At 35.2% G+C, this 17,534-nt stretch overlaps 1 protein-coding gene across 1 annotated transcript; it reads left to right on the top strand.

Annotated features, from left to right (window-relative positions):
- The first annotated feature begins 25 nt into the window (after positions 1-25).
- On the top strand, positions 26-17,374 carry LOC132116924 (uncharacterized). Its single transcript, XM_059525827.1, has 22 exons — positions 26-283; positions 686-825; positions 899-1,009; positions 1,092-1,256; positions 1,480-1,564; positions 1,742-1,945; positions 5,277-6,148; positions 6,591-6,730; positions 6,812-6,940; positions 8,087-8,430; positions 9,321-9,454; positions 11,211-11,339; positions 11,434-11,681; positions 12,610-12,775; positions 13,468-13,669; positions 14,368-14,498; positions 14,598-14,725; positions 14,847-15,001; positions 15,161-15,367; positions 15,543-15,637; positions 16,184-16,308; positions 16,529-17,374. The coding sequence occupies exons 3-22, from the start codon at positions 903-905 to the stop codon at positions 16,786-16,788; spliced, it is 4,026 nt and encodes a 1,341-aa protein (XP_059381810.1). The 5' UTR covers positions 26-283; positions 686-825; positions 899-902; the 3' UTR covers positions 16,789-17,374.
- The last annotated feature ends 160 nt before the right edge of the window (positions 17,375-17,534 follow it).

Here is a 17,534-nt window from a genome sequence, read left to right as displayed (position 1 = left end):
ATATGTGCACTTGACTTACTTGGATGTAAAGAAGCCTAGTTTAATCACAAAGACAAATGTTGCATGTGTTTCAGTGTTGGACTGGGAAGTGGAGCAGGGTCTTGAAGGAAAGCTGCCTCCAGAGGAGTTCAGTCACTGCTATAAGAGGATCATCACTGACCTTCTGTACAATCTGAAAAATGAATATGCAGCACAGTTTATAGACCTGCACAAAGGAAGATCTGAAATCAATCAAACCTTGCATCAAGCTCAGCAGCGCTTTATACACAACATTCACCTCAAGGTCAGTATTTCTCTGTCTAGATATATCTAGCGAGTCATGGTACTGTTCGGATATCTAGGGCCAATACGATTTTTTTAAAATAAAGGAATACATCTATTAATTAAAGATAAATTCAATTGACATTCATAATGTTAGAAAGATTTAGTAAATGCTGTTTTTGAACTTCCTATTCGTCAACGAATAATGATCAGTTTATACAAAAAATAATAGTTTTCAACAATGATGATAATAAATGTGTCTTGAGCACCAAATCAGCATATTAGAGTGAAATTCAGCTTTGCATCACAGAAATAAATTACATTATCTCTCAGATATATAATTTTTTTTTTTTTTAAATAGCATGATTGTACTGCATAATTGTTAAAATGAATGATTAAATCTTGCACTTGGTTTCTTTTCAAGCTGAGACACACTAATATCCATGAGACAAACGTCAGCTGGGGAAGGAAGGGTCTGAGTGCCAAACACAACAGATCTCATCAGTTTTATGTGGAACGGCTCTGCTCACACTTCCAGCGCACTGTCACCGCATCCCTCAACAAGTAAGAAGCCACCTTCTGTTCTTCATCTCACTTTATCACCATCGGTCAAGTCCTTCTCAAACTGTTGATTCAGACTTATGCAGGTCCGTCAGGCTAAAGGTTCCTTCGACATGCAGAGGAAGGAGGTTTCCAGACTCCGAGTTGAAGAAGAGATTCGCCGTCATTTCAGATTTGGGAAAACACTGTGAGTCACAGATTCTACCGCGGTTTGGTTATATGTGACTAGTTTGAACTGAACATAAATGTTCTTTCTTTTTCCTTGTTAGAGCACAGGGCTATACATTCAGGCAGGACTTTCTGATGGAAATGAAGCGTGCACTTAAAGCATCGGCGTCTTCCCATAATGCTGTGCTGTTACTGGGGGACCCAGGGTCTGGAAAGAGCACAACTCTTGCCAAACTGGCACAACTCATACCCAGCTGGATACCTGGGTAGGCTAACAAAGAAAACATGAATTTAAACATTTAAAGTAGTTTTAAGAAATCTCTTGCATTTATTAGTTAAAAAACACAATAGAAATGATAAATGGCAATTTAAAATAACTGTTTTCTATTTTTAAATGTAATTTATTTTCTATGCAAAGTATCATTACTCCAGATACATTCTAATATTCTGATTTGGTGCTTAATCTGCAAATCTGTGTTTAATTCTTAGGGATGCCAAAGTGTTGATCTGCTTTGTAGGGCTGACATCCGACAGCAGAAACGTACGTCTGCTCCTCCAGACACTGTGTCTGCAGGTAGCCAACATCTATAACCTCAAAACAGAGATATCTGAGATGCATAAACACTTTAAAGATCAATCAAATATTCATAAGGTCTTTTACACCGTATTGGATACACGATATTGTGAGATTGCTTGACTGTCTCACAGATAGTGTTGCACTATGAAATACAGTCGATGTTTTTCCTCACAGTCACTGTCAGAGTTGTCTAGTGAGCTGTGCTCATTATTGGGCCTGGTGACAGAAGACCGGCCCTTGACCCTGCTGCTGGATGGTCTGGATAATCTGAGTGAGGAACATGATGCTGACCTTTCCTGGCTTAGTAATGCTTCACTGCCAAACGTCTTCACTGTCCTGTCTGCCGGCACGCAGTCTAAATGTGCTCAAATTCTACAGGTAAGCAGAAGTCTCTTATGCTCACTAGGCCGCATTAAAAAAAAAATTATGTAAAATTGCAAAATATTTTATTCAGTTTATAATAATGGTTTCCTCTTTCATTACATTTAAAAATGTAACAAAAGCTGATTTTTTTTTAGCATAATTACTCCAGTCTTCATTGTCACATGATCCGTCAGAAATCATTCTGATTGGCTGATCTGGTGCTCAGAAACATTTTTTGTTCCTAATCAATGTTAAAAACAAAATATTTTTGTGGAAACTGTGATGCATGTCTTTTTTTAATGATTCTTTGATGAATAGAAAGTGAAAAGGAACAGCATTATTTTTAAACAGTTTTGCCTATATACCCTTTTTTAAATTTCTTTTGTCACTGAAAACTTTTTGGAACATAATTACTACAACCCGAATTCCGGAAAAGTTGGGACGTTTTTTAAATTTTAATAAAATGAAAACTAAAGGAATTTCAAATCACATGAGCCAATATTTTATTCACAATAGAACATAGATAACGTAGCAAATGTTTAAACTGAGAAATTTTACACTTTTATCCACTTAATTAGCTCATTTAAAATTTAATGCCTGCTACAGGTCTCAAAAAAGTTGGCACGGGGGCAACAAATGGCTAAAAAAGCAAGCCGTTTTGAAAAGATTCAGCTGGGAGAACATCTAGTGATTAATTAAGTTAATTGATATCAGGTCTGTAACATGATTAGCTATAAAAGCTTTGTCTTAGAGAAGCAGAGTCTCTCAGAAGTAAAGATGGGCAGAGGCTCTCCAATCTGTGAAAGACTGCGTAAAAAAATTGTGGAAAACTTTAAAAACAATGGTCCTCAACGTCAAATTGCAAAGGCTTTGCAAATCTCATCATCTACAGTGCATAACATCATCAAAAGATTCAGAGAAACTGGAGAAATCTCTGTGCGTAAGGGACAAGGCCGGAGACCTTTATTGGATGCCCGTGGTCTTCGGGCTCTCAGACGACACTGCATCACTCATCGGCATGATTGTGTCAATGACATTACTAAATGGGCCCAGGAATACTTTCAGAAACCACTGTCGGTAAACACAATCCGCCGTGCCATCAGCAGATGCCAACTAAAGCTCTATCATGCAAAAAGGAAGCCATATGTGAACATGGTCCAGAAGCGCCGTCGTGTCCTGTGGGCGAAGGCTCATTTAAAATGGACTATTTCAAAGTGGAATAGTGTTTTATGGTCAGACGAGTCCAAATTTGACATTCTTGTTGGAAATCACGGACGCCGTGTCCTCCGGGCTAAAGAGGAGGGAGACCTTCCAGCATGTTATCAGCGTTCAGTTCAAAAGCCAGCATCTCTGATGGTATGGGGGTGCATAAGTACATAAGGTATGGGCAGCTTGCATGTTTTGGAAGGCTCTGTGAATGCTGAAAGGTATATAAAGGTTTTAGAGCAACATATGCTTCCCTCCAAACAACGTCTATTTCAGGGAAGGCCTTGTTTATTTCAGCAGGACAATGCAAAACCACATACTGCAGCTATAACAACAGCATGGCTTCGTCGTAGAAGAGTCCGGGTGCTAACCTGGCCTGCCTGCAGTCCAGATCTTTCACCTATAGAGAACATTTGGCGCATCATTAAACGAAAAATACGTCAAAGACGACCACGAACTCTTCAGCAGCTGGAAATCTATATAAGGCAAGAATGGGACCAAATTCCAGCAGCAAAACTCCAGCAACTCATAGCCTCAATGCCCAGACGTCTTCAAACTGTTTTGAAAAGAAAAGGAGATGCTACACCATGGTAAACATGCCCCGTCCCAACTATTTTGAGACCTGTAGCAGAAATCAAAATTGAAATGAGCTCATTTTGTGCATAAAATTGTAAACTTTCTCAGTTTAAACATTTGCTATGTTATCTATGTTCTATTGTGAATAAAATATTGGCTCATGTGATTTGAAAGTCTTTTAGTTTTCATTTTATTAAAATTTAAAAAACGTCCCAACTTTTCCGGAATTCGGGTTGTATCTTTGCTGTCACTTCGTATGAATTTAATGGGTCCTTGATGAATAAAACTTTTAAATAGAAAAATAAATAAACAAATAAAAACGTCTCAAACTTTTGATTGGTAGTATACTTCTGAATAAGGCCCAGTCTGGTGCACTTTAAATGTTAAATGTTTTGAGCCTTGCAGCACAAAGCAAGTTTGATTTGATTCTCACAAGAGACCCAGCGAGATTCAAAACTAAAGGTTAAAGGTTTTGCTAAAGGTTAAGAGATTGAAGAATATGACCATTTTAAACGTCATATGAAACATGAAGGAGGACAAATAAAATAAATTTTCTTGCTCTTGTCAGTGCAGTCACAAGTGAAACTTGTTAAGTTAGTTTATACATTTGAAAATATATACCGATAGAGACTCGAACATGTAAGGTCAGATTTATTATTTTTTTAAATAGTGCTAACTATTGATACTACAGCTTATTTATATTACATGATCTGTATACATTAATATTTATTTAAAATAAACGATTTATAATAACTGTTAAACTAAAATTGCTTGTGTGTAATAGATAAATAATAATAATAATAATAATATGAATCATTATAATTATATAAATCATAAAATTACTTCTTTTTTCCCCTTTTTTTTTTTAGCACTAGTGAGCTTTAATTTGGAGCAAGATAAACTGGAGTGACTTTGTGTCAGAACATGTGTCACTTCTCTCACATCTGATTGGTCCAGCTTCAGTTTGAGATCTCTAACCCAGAACATAACCTGCTAAAAGCCAAGCCACTTACATGGTAGCTAAAACCCAGGATTGGTGCAAACTAAAATGAAATTTACCTGGCCAGCCAGCTAATCCGCCTTCATGTTCATCCAATATTTTGAATTTGGACTGTAATATCCAGTTCAACCACTCGGTGTCAATCCTACATACAGCACCATTAAATATAATTTTAAAACTCAGCTGTACTCTTTGGCATTTAACACCATATGAGAGCAGATTGTTATGATTGGCTTTGGTTGTATGTTTTTGTGTGTCTATTGTTTTAAATTGAGTATGCTTGTACAGCACTTTGGTAAACACTTGTTTTTAAAAATGCTTTATAAATAAAGTTTACTTTGACTTATTTTATATGGTATTTTATATATATATATATGTATATATATATATATATATATATATATATATATATATATATATATATATATATATATATATATATATATATATATATATATATATATATATATATATATATATATATATATATATATATATATATTGATCAGAGCAATGTTTGTTATTTAAGTGCAGTCAGTAACTTGCCTCTTTCTTTTTTTTCAGTCCCAAGTTAAGGTCACTGTCCTGCCCCTACCAGCCCTTAACCGTAAGGATATCACGTCAGGACTGGTGTCAAGACTAGCATCAGATTTTCGCCAGCTGACTGATAACCAGTGGAGCCTTTTATTCCAGTCCTGTCTTTCCTGTCCTTCCCCTCTCTACCTCAATTTAGCCTATGCTGAGACCAGGAAATGGAGCTCCTTTACACCAAAAGAAAGTCTGAACTTCCCTACAGATCCGAATAAACTTTTCGTGAGCATCCTTGTTAGTTTGGAGCGAGAGCATGGGCCATGTTTGGTGCGACGCACGGCTTTGCTCATATCACTGTCCTGTTCTGGTGTGACTGAGGAGGAGCTTTTGGTGCTTTTGGGGCGTGATGATCATATCACACGTGAGATGGCGGTTTTGCATCATCAGACGATTCCCGTTTTTGAATACTCTCCAGTGCCTTATGCATTTGTGGCACGACTGCTGCATGGTCTGAAGGGTTATGTCACAGAAGTGGAAAGTGATGGCACATGGGTTCTGTGCTGGACTCATACTGAGTTTGCCTGCGTCGTCCTGCAGCGATACGCACCAACAGAAGACTCAATAAAAGCTGTGCATGCAGACTTTGCAGATTACTTTAATGGTAATGTCCCAAATAGCCAAGTTTTTCAGCCACTAGCCTGGATCAGGAAGGAGAAGGGAAGGAGGTGCTATGAATTTAATTTGCGCAAGCTCCACTGTTTGCCGTATCATTACATCCGCTCTGAGCAGATTATTCCTTTACTCACGCAGTGTCTGTTTAACTATGAATTCCTGCTGCATAAACTGTGGGGTCTGTCCATCTATCATGTCGAGGAGGACCTTAAAGCTGCCGTCATACCGGAGAAGTACGATTATGAGCTCATGAGCTCAGCAAACAAGTTTGGTTTGCATGAATAGCTGTTTGATATTACGGGTCTAAAAATTTGAAATAGCATGCCATATATACATATAAATATTTGTGTTTATATATAGATAGATATATATAGATATATATAGATATATATATATGTGTGTGTGTGTGTGCGTGTGTGTGTGTATATATATATATATATATATATAAAATACACAAACACACAATGTAAGTCAATGATAACGAGTTTCGTTACCGGCATTCTTCAAAATATTTTTTACTATTACATGAGGGTGAGTAAATGATGACAGCATTTTCATTTTTTGGTAAACTATCCCTTTAACAATAGTTGATAAGTTTAAATGTATTCTTATGAAGCTTCAGAAAATGCTGAGACAGAGTATCTTTTGTGTATGTGATTTTATTGTGTGTTCCAGAGAGCTTCTGGATGTGAAGGTGTTGAGTCAGGTTTTGTGTCTTTCTCGTTCTGTACTATTAAATGATCCATGCCAGCTGGCCTCTCAACTCTTGGGCCGTTTGGAGCGGATCATTTTCCAAGACAAACCTGTTACTTCAGGTACACACACAAACATAAGCACCAACACAAAAAAAAATGTATATATATATCAAACATGAAGTCTTAACTCAGTTGTTTCAGGTGACCCAAGACGATACTCTTTTCTGCATGATCTGTTGGCACAATGTAAAGGCTCTTCTCTACCAGTTCTGGTGCCCTCCTACACCTGCCTGCTTCCTCCAGGTGGACTCGTACACACATTACTGTCAGGTACACATATTCAGTTTCTGGACATCTACTGGAGGGCTCAGTTTCCCGATTTTGGCTTAATGTGTGTCCAAGTTCTGATTGTTAGATTAGTAAACAATGTATTTTAAGTGCCATGTTAAGTCATGAATTACACATTATTCTCAGTAGCACTGGTCAGATCGTAGCCTTGGGTTTCTTTGGGAATTTCCTAGGGAGTTTTAGAAAGATGGTTTCAGATTTATGAGGAAATTAAAGTCTGTGGTCAACATTATGTGAAGACATAAAATACACGCAGTGTATCATTTAAGTGTATGCTTTAAAAATGCTTTCACATCCTGGTTCTTTACAAAAAAAAAAAGTGGGCAAAAGTTCGGCTTTTAGATAACAAAATAAACTCTACACCAGTGTTGTTATTGTTAACCACAACTATTAAAATAGCTAAATTCGGTACTTGAAATAAAGTGTAATATATATTTTTAAACTTAAAAAAGTTTAAATGTAGCCTTGGCAAATAATTGAATTTAAATATGTTTAAGTACTAAACTGATTAAATCTAAAACTGAAATAAAAATAAAATAAAGCTAAATAGAAATGAAAACAACACATAACAAAATGACTTAAACAAGCTAAAATTAAGATAAAAACTAAAAATATGAAAATAAAAGCTATTATTAACAAGGAATTAGTATGATAGTATATAAATAATGCTTACTTATTTAACTTTTTTTTTTTCATAGTGCCAAAATTGCTGCCAACTTTCTGCAAGCCAAAGAAGGAAGTGAGTTTATGCGGTTTGGCGAATCACATGGAGTTAAAGCACACACAGCTGTCTTCTTAGCAGTGGTTTCAAAATTCACGTTTGAGGATTAATGGTGTGGAAACTACCATATGCTCCAGAACAATTAGTCTGTTCAAGAGTTTTTTTTTTTATTTAACTACTCCTTATTTTACAAAAATGTTAAGCAGTCTTTCTAAAAATAAAAAACAGAAGATTCCAAAGGGAACCCATGGTGAATTATGCTTTCGTTTTGGCCTAGATTCTGACCTCACGAGTGAACCGCTCTAAAACCTGCAGTGGTTTATGACCAAAGCATAGAACTGTAAAAAAACGATTCTTTATCACATAGTGGCCAAATGATCTGTACATCCTGACTTATATTTAACTAGGTCATATGAGTGCTGTGACAGCTCTGGCTCATGGTCGGCATTACATCATTTCCTGCTCCTGTGATGGAATGCTAAATCTGTGGCGTCTGGATGAGCAAACGAGACCCGTGAGGTCCTTACCGAGAGTTCGTGAATCTGCAGTAGACTGGGCCGCTGACTCGCTCACCCTATGTCTGGATGACAGTGTGCTTGTGCTACAGATGGGCCACTGTCTCCAGGTGAGAGAGGTGCATTCTGGGAAGGTGCTGTACATGGAGAAGGACTCTCCGGATGTTCCTGTGGTCACAACTGCCTGCGATGGACGGTTGCTGGTGGTTTTTTATGATGGAAGTCACCTAGTTAAGGTGAAGCCTCAGGCTGACCATTCTTTCTATATGTACTGTGCACTGTAAAAACAATCCTGCAAATCCCTAAAAAGGCATATTTTTAATTGTATATATAAACATATTATCTACACAAACTACCAAAGTTAGCCTTTTGTCTTAAAATTTACTGATAACCTCCTAAATAATTCAGATGGTGCATCCAAAATAAATGTTTTTGTTTAATAAGTGAGTATACTGTGTATATATATTATTTATATATAAATACAAACACATGCATGTGTATGTGTGTGTGTGTTTGTGTATATATATATATATATATATATGAAAAATTTTATGTTCATGTATTAGATATATTTATATATAGTTTAAAATATAAGGATTTAAATATATGAATGTATATGTATATACATGTAAATATTTTAAAAATATACACTGTACAGTATGTGTGTGTACTATATATACATAATAAATATACACAGTACACATGCATAGATCATGTAAACAAAACTTTTACTTTGGATGCAATTAATCGCGATTAATCATTTAACAGCACTACTAAATACATAACTTATACACGTAAACTATGCAATAAATTGACTACATAACATAAAAGGAAAACAAAAAACTCAAAGGTACATTACTAAAAACAAAAATTAGAAGAAACTATTTATATTACTCTTATATGTTACATCCTTTTACTGTTTTTCACAATAATTATAATAGTTTTTAACTTGCAATAAACATCAGTTCGACAGTATTTTACTGTAAAATTACATATAGAGCGATGTTCAACCATATGTATGGTAGCTTGCATTAAACCAATTAACAGCCATTGACATTATACAAGAATATGACCAGTTATCGGTTCGGTTCTAACTTCCTCTGTTTCTCTTTTACTTTGCTCCTAGGTGTTTGATCTTGTGGCGTCCTGTTCACTGTTGCGTTGTGTAAACCTCACCCTTGAGTTTGAGCCCATCCACAAAGATCAGTCCATCTTAGTGTCTCGCCACTCTGTTAAAGACTATGTTCTCTTCGCTTACAGGTTATTAATACATTACAACACACATGCACATTTAGATTAATTAATCAACACACAGTATTTTGTTCTTAAATAACAAATGCGCTCTCCCATAATAATAGAGTACATATCCAGTTTCTAGCCATGTGTGAAAACAAAGCCGATGTTCTCGGACTGATTTATATTGTCTGGTCACACAATGTATTATTTAAGAGTCTGCTTCTCACCCAACAGTAATGTGTATGTGTGTGTGTCAGTGGTTTTGTGTAACGCTGTAGCTATAAAACAAAAAGGGGGGGGGGGGGGGTGAAGGTTTCCCAGAAGCTGTTTATTTTCTCATATTTCATTACATGAATAAAAAGCATGGATTAATCAGGATATATGATTGAAAGGAGTAATGAACCTTTGTTCTTAATGTGATTAAGCTGGAAGCATCACATGCATGCACATACATGCAACTGGGTTGACCAGTAATAGGAAACCGTCTGAGTTTGTTATTAAAATAACAGTAGTTATCAGAGCTATGGTAACATGAGCCATTCAAATGAGGAATAACAGTCAGAATATGGCCTTTGTTGTGTACCAGTTCCCTTTTTATCTCTCACTCTAATTATTTCTTGTGTCCTCTCTAGTCTCTGTTAAAAAAAAAAATGGCAGGAGTCGTGTCATGAGGAATCAAATACTTTGTGATAAAAGAGTTGTAATGTGGAAACATACTGTCAGAACCCCAAACGTCCTCCCCAGTTCAATTCAATTACTGAAACTAGGCTGGAAATGTTTTTTTTATATTTCAGCAGCTTTCTGACCACAGTTTGATGAATACATATAAACAAAATGGCCACATTTACACATCAATGACTTCCGTGAGAGTTCAAAAACTTTATCCACAGGATAGATGCTATTATTAAACATCAGAAGTAGTATGAGAGAAAGATGTGGGAAAGTGTGTGTTTGTGCAGTTTACATTTGCATGTATCCAAGTGTTAGGAAAGAGCAGCTGAAATGTATTTCCCTGATCATTTCAATCTGAACTTGTTTCTGTGGCACATTTCAGCACAAATTATTTTGTGAATGTGCCATAAATTAACAGAGGTTTTGATTAAGAGGATGCTATTAAAGGATGGTACCGTTAAAAACTATTTTTGGTTTGACAGCAAACATGCAACCTGTGAGTAATTGAAGCGCAGAGCTGTAACTCACATGCATAAAAATCATTCAAATATATACAGTACACAACTGTTCAAAAGTTTGAATTTGGTAAGATTTAAAAAAATATATATATATATATTATTATTATAAATATTTTAAAGAAATCTCTTGCACACACCAATATTGCAGTTGTTTGATTAAAATTGCAGCAAAAATTAGTAAATATTATTACAATTTAAAATGATGGTTTTCTGTTTTGATATATTGTTAAATGTAATTTATACTTGTGATGGCAAAGCTGTATTTTCAGCATCATCAGCATCAGTCTTTATTTTGTGGAAACTGATATTTTTTTAGGATTCTGTGATGAATCAATATGTAAAAAGAACACCATTTGTATTAATATAAATAAACAATCTTTTAACATTATAAATGTCTTTACTGTCATGATCAATTTGATCAGTTTAATGCATCTTTGTTGAGCATTAACGTCTTTCAAAAAAATAAAAGAGTTTGGAAAATGGCTTTTAAAAACTACTTTACACCTGGTTAACAATATTTTAACAAACCTTAACATGTAAAGCCTTACGTTGATGCAATTTCTTGTTTCTTTCTTGCTTCTCATTTGCAGGGATGGAGGAGAAGCAGCGATATTCAATGCTAAAGGTGGAGTTGTGTCAGTCGCAATGAAAGCTCAGCACCCTGCAGCATCTATACAGGCTGTAGAGATCAGCTCTCAGTATTTACTGCTCTTCTGCAGGTAATGTAAAGAGTAATTCACCCAAATGTGAAAATCACTGTGATGCAACCCTGAGTTTTTGTTATCCATTATATCTGTCTCTTTGTTTTTACAGATACCCCTATAAAAGACAGAGTGAAATCATTCACATTGAACTCTTCAGCACAGCATCTTTCCAGTATCTGCGCTCTATCTTGGGTTGCAGTCAGGACTACATTTCCCAGGTCACAATTGCAGGGGGCGGGTCCCACATTGTGGCCTTTTGTCCCACCCCTCACAGCGCCACCACAGAGATTATTATCTGGAACCTTGAGACTGAAGATCATAAACACATAGCACGGTTTCCTGGCCTGCTGGCTCATGGTTTGTCAATAAACTTATTAAGTTTTATTGTCCCCAGCACTGAACACTATTATGATTGTTTTGTCAAAACAAACACAAACACTGTTTGAGTCCAGTCCCATTTATATATATAATGGTAGCATTTGTTATAGTGCCTGTAATATATACAGAAAAATAAATAATACATTAAAAAATAATAACTAAAATAACTGTGTCCACACTAGTGTTATTTTAATATGGTTGATATTCTACAGTAGTGTAATAAATTTAGAATTGCTTTTTTTTTCTAGTGTTTTTTATTCATCCATATTCTTTTCAGTAATTTTTATGCATTAGTTTTAGTTTAGTACTTAAAATTAAATTAAAATAAATGTTGTTTGACAGCTATTTTTATTAATGCATTTTTTTTTGTTTTAGTTAACCATAATAACTCTGATCCAGGCATGCAATAAAAGCTTTTCATTGATCGATGAGAAAGATGAGACAAACTTGTAAATAAATACACATAAGGAAAATAATGTCATGCAAAAAAAATCTAAATGGTCTATATATATATATTTGGTTGATATGTGACCCTGGAGCACAAAAGCAGTATTAAGTCGCTGGGGTATATTTGTAGCAATAGCAATGATTTTTCTTTTATGCGAAAAATCATAGGATATTAAGTTAAGATCATGTTCCATGAAGATATTTTGTCAATTACATACCATAAATATATCAAAACATAATTTTTGATTAGTAATATGCATTGCTAAGAACAGTTGTATCTCAGCCAAATATTTTCTGATCATAACAAACCTTACATCAATGGAAAGCTTATTTATCCATTTAAAATTGATCCTTATTACTGGTTTTGTGGTTCAGGGTCACATATATGGTGTATATATATTTTTTCACCAGCTGTATTTGTATGTATGTGTCAACATGGTTCTTCTTCACTGTATTGCAGGTGTGTGTTCTGATCTGCGGTACTGCGTGGGTTTCTGTCCCGGGGAGCGATTCTTACGCATGTGGAACCTGGGATCCAGAATAAATGACCCAACACTCACATATAACGTGCACAAAGTACACAACGACGGCACAGCAGAGATCGTAACCATGCAGAGATATCCAAGGTACAAAGTCCTCTAAACAACTGGCAGACATATGGCCACTCTATGGGCAGTTTATAACTGTAATCACAATGAGTCTGCACAAGACCAGAATGTTTATAGCCATTTTCAATGCATAATGTAATATGAAAGTGAAAGTGAGAAAGTAAAAATATAATAGCCTCAGTTACTGCAATTGTTATACAGACAACACCTAATAAAGTTTTACCATGGCAGTGTGATTTCTGCAACAGTGCAGAAATCTCTTCAGGTTTATTAATCAATACATTTGTTCTAATCTTATACATTTGAACTAAATTAATATTTCTTGTTCGACAGCTAACATTTTTTTAAACCATGTTCATATTTTGAACCGAATGAATACAATTATTTTCACACAGTTTATGCTTATTCTAAACTATTTCAATAAATGCATTTTAAAAATGATTATTTACATAACATCAAATAGATGCAAAGTTAATAGTAAGTTACCCGTTTCATATATGTAAAATATTGATGACAAATATTCATCACATTAAGTTTAATAGTTTGTTAAAACTGTGTTATCCAAATGAATAGAAAAAGTATATGCAATTCATATACATTAATCTAAATTGGTTTATACCCAAAAGCCATGAATTGAATACAATATGTCTGTCACTGAAGAAAAGAAAGCTATTTTTGGTGGAAAGTTTGAAAAATTCCCTCTGAATCAGGTATGTAGTGTGTCGAAGCACCCGTCCCGGGACTGTGAGAATCTGGAATGTGGCACGGATGCGATTCAAGGGTCGTCCCGTGCAGTTGGAGCATGGCCTGTTCTCCAGTTCAGACATCGCTCTTGTACAAGACCTCAAACTCTATATCCTGTCAGACCGTGGTACCGCCAGCTTTACAGATACACCTACATCCGTCTACCAGGTAAAGCTATTACAGGGGACACATGTTTCTGCTGGTCTGAAACCCCTGTCCTGAGATCTGTCACCTGAAACTGAAGCTGATTGTGCAGTTGTTTGACATTTGAGTATAGTTGTTGCTTATCAACCATGCTCACACTTGCAATTAATTAAAACGCAAGTCTTCTTGTCACTTTATTGGTGACTCATAAGATGCCTCTTCACAAGGATGAAGGACCATTGTGTTGTTCACTAAAATACTAAAACACTAAAATAGATCATTAGCTATTAATGATCGGTGTCATTTTTCAGTAGATAAATCAAATCAGTAAAATGTAAATAAATACATAAAAAGGGGAAAAATAAACAAGAAGTGTTATTTTAAAAATATTTATATAATATAGTATTTGTAAATATTTTATATAAGCTTTTATTTTTAACTTGTTTGTTTTTATTTTTATTTTTTACTATTATATTTAAATTTTGTATGATTTTTATTTAAGTTGTAGTACTTTTATTACATAAACCTAAAAAAAGTTTTACTCATCTATTAATTACACTTTATACCATTTAACAAAACTGATTTTTTATATTTTTTGTTAAAAATAACAACATAGGAGGAAAGATTTAAGTTATGACTTGCAAAAATTTGTTTTGTACTAGAGTTATAAATGACATTTTACTGCCCTGCAAACCGTTTCCTGTTGCACCTTTTTTCTGTAGACATTGCTGGTGTATGATCTTCTTAAAAAGAGCTACATTAAGAAACAGACTGGACTGTTCATCGTGCCCTGTCCTCGACAAGACTATCGGCTCTTAGATGGGGAAATACTGATGGGCCTTTCAGAAACACGGTAAGAGCTCACTTCCTCAATCAGCAGAAACGGAAGATTACTGTGTTGTTTAGTCTAGACTGAGTAATTTTCATTAGGGTGCATGGATATGGCATGTAGGGATCATCTGATATTGTGGGATCTGGACTCTGGATACATTAAAGGACGTATCAAGACGTCCTACAAAGAAACCCTACTCTCCAGTATGGACAGAGATTCTCAGATTATGTCCTCAAAAGAAAAGACAGGTATTAAAATGTAAATGATACTTGACTTTACCATTGCATTTATACAATGTCTCAGTCCAACATAGATCGTCATACCATATTCAACATAAAAAAACATCCTATGTCTAAACTTGTTACACAGGCCTAGTAATGCCATGGGACAGGCGCACCGAAACCCAGACGGCAAAAAGGAGGCGACAGGACCGTGAGGTGAAGAGAGAAAAAGATGAACAGCAGCGCCTTGAAAAAGAGAAATTCAACTCTGTAGACCAGTATCTCCTCAGCGGTGATGAGCGGGTAGAAAGCCAGTTGACCAATAAACAAAACCACTAATCTTTCCTGAATTATGAAATAATAAACCATATGTGAAGTACATGGTTGTGAACTGAACTGCAATGCATCGATTCAATCTTTGAATCTCTCGATCTCTCTCACTTTTCTCTGTGTATCACTTAGGTGGTCATATGCTCATATTTTGCCCATCATCTCAACGTCTTCAGTGTGGTTTCTGAGGAGCATCTGCACACCCTGGAGGACCGCTGGTCCCATTTGAGCCTCCGTACTGCCGCGATCACTCACACTGGAGGGTACTTGGTGGTCTCCAACTACAGTGAAGCCCAACATGCTCCATACCTCACCGTTTGGGACACACAGCAGGGCAGAGTATGCAAATCTGTTTAAAAATGGCTAACATTTTTTCAGTCATGTTATTATTAATCAAAAAGAAGTGGGCACATTGCTTACTTCAGGCCCGACAGTTAAATATTTGCATTTAATAAGTATTACTTCATCTTCTTTGTATATCCAGTAAAATGTATGTTTCTTTATATATGTAAAGGTGCGGAAGAGATTGAAAAATGAAGCTGGAATCTGTTGCATTGCTGTAAGCGATGATGCCTGCAGAGTAGTTTTTGGCATTGCAGGATTCAACAAGTATGTTCAAAATGTTCAAAACCTGTTCACTTATATCATAGCTTATATATATATATATATATATATATATATATATACACACACACACACGCACGTACATTAGGTCAAAAGTTTAAAATAATTAATAAAAATAATATAATAGTTATAATTTTTTTGTGTTTTAAAAAAGTCTCATGTTCTCCAAGGCTGGCATTTTCTTTTTTATCACAAATACAGTAAAACTGTAATATTGTGAAAAATAATATAATAGTTATTATTTTTTTGTGTTTTAAAAAAGTCTCATGTTCTCCAAGGCTGGCATTTTCTTTTTTTTATCACAAATACAGTAAAACTGTAATATTGTGAAATATTATTTCAATTTAAAGAACTGTTTTCTATTTTAAAATATTTAAAAATGACAACTTGTCAAATCTTAATCATTCCAAATTTTTGACCAGTATAGTATACACAGATATGTATCTGTGTTTTATATACATGAAGCTTTTAAGAACATTGTTGCATTTATGTTAAAACATTCAAAATTTACCTTTTTTTCCTCAAACTTAGGTTAAAAGTATGGGAGCCATTCCGAAGGAAACATAAAACCATTTCTGGCTACGGACGTTTAAATCTTAATTGGTCCAGCTTGCTCTTTATTACTGAAGGACAATCCAAGGCTATTTTATTATCAGGTACAGCAGACCTTTGCTTATACTTAACTTGTGTTGACTTGTTCTAGGTGATATCAGTTTAGTCTACAGTAGGTCAAGATTAAGAGACGGTGGTAATCTTTGAAGTTTAGCATGGGATGTGGTAGTGATGTCTTAGGTTCTTTGCACCTTCATAGTAAGTACTAAAATGAGAATTTATATGTGATGCATCGTTCAATCCTTTGAATTATTTGTTGAACAGAAGCAGTGAGCATGTGGGACCTGGACAATGGTATGATGTTGTCTGTCTTCACACCTGACTCCAAGATCCAGACCATTTCTCTGCATGGACCTGACAACAGCACACTGCTTTTGGGCTTTAGTGACATGTCTACTCTAATCTCCATGACGGTCAGCAAACAAGATGCACACACAAAGTCCAGCGCTGCTTCTGGAAAAGACCTGTTTGGGGAATCCAGCAGTAGTGAAGACGAGGAAGATGAAGAAACAAACAAGAACTGATAGGAAGAGCACTGGATGTGTACAGTATAATATAGGAATTTGGTCTGAAATCAAATTAAGGGCTTTGAGATCATTCACATTCACTTTGTCTTGCAAGATTCAAGAGATCATTTTAGTTGTACACTAGAAATGCAAAAATATGTGACTTCGATCTTCAAGTCTAAGGTGAGAAATGTACGCTAAGCATTACGATCAGTATTTTCAGTGCTTGTTTTTCCGAAATACTATGAATTTACCAGAACTTCCTCACCCTTTCCCATGAGACCAGAGGATATGATAAAACAAATCTCAGGAAGCATGTGTTGTCAGGTTACATGATTTCAATGTATATTCAGATTTATGTAGGCCTATATTAAGCAATATAGATCTATTGGCATGTGTGAGCTTCAAAAATTAGGTGTTCTCCTTCTGTAACCTTTCATGCATGGCGAGTCAGATTTTCACTTCCTACATTTGTCACATGATAGATGAGCAAAATAACATCAACTTCCTGCTTAGATTAATTTGTAAGGTGTTTTTAACATTTGTACTTGCATTATCAATGGAAATAAAAAAAGAACTGATGACATTTGTTGGTTTTCTTTTGTATTTATTTGTAGGAAAGTATGTATGACACATGGGGGTGTGAATTAAAAAAAAACTTCTTTTTTTTCTTACAAGTTGGAGTGGCTCATTTATAGAATCATATAAGTCTACGACTGTTGTCACATATGTCTATCAAGCATATATATATTTTTAAGTGCATG

Source organism: Carassius carassius, chromosome 3 (assembly GCF_963082965.1).
Source record: "Carassius carassius chromosome 3, fCarCar2.1, whole genome shotgun sequence".
NCBI lineage: Eukaryota > Metazoa > Chordata > Actinopteri > Cypriniformes > Cyprinidae > Carassius > Carassius carassius.
This window is presented reverse-complemented; position numbering and strand designations above follow the sequence as displayed.

Bases quoted from the DNA above. Each gene is read 5' to 3' on its own strand.
- LOC132116924 (XM_059525827.1), top strand. From the start codon at position 903: ATGCAGGTCCGTCAGGCTAAAGGTTCCTTCGACATGCAGAGGAAGGAG. The intron at 1,010-1,091 runs GTGAGTCACAGA...TTTCCTTGTTAG, and splicing joins TTCAGATTTGGGAAAACACT to AGCACAGGGCTATACATTCA. The intron at 1,946-5,276 runs GTAAGCAGAAGT...CTTTTTTTTCAG, and splicing joins AATGTGCTCAAATTCTACAG to TCCCAAGTTAAGGTCACTGT.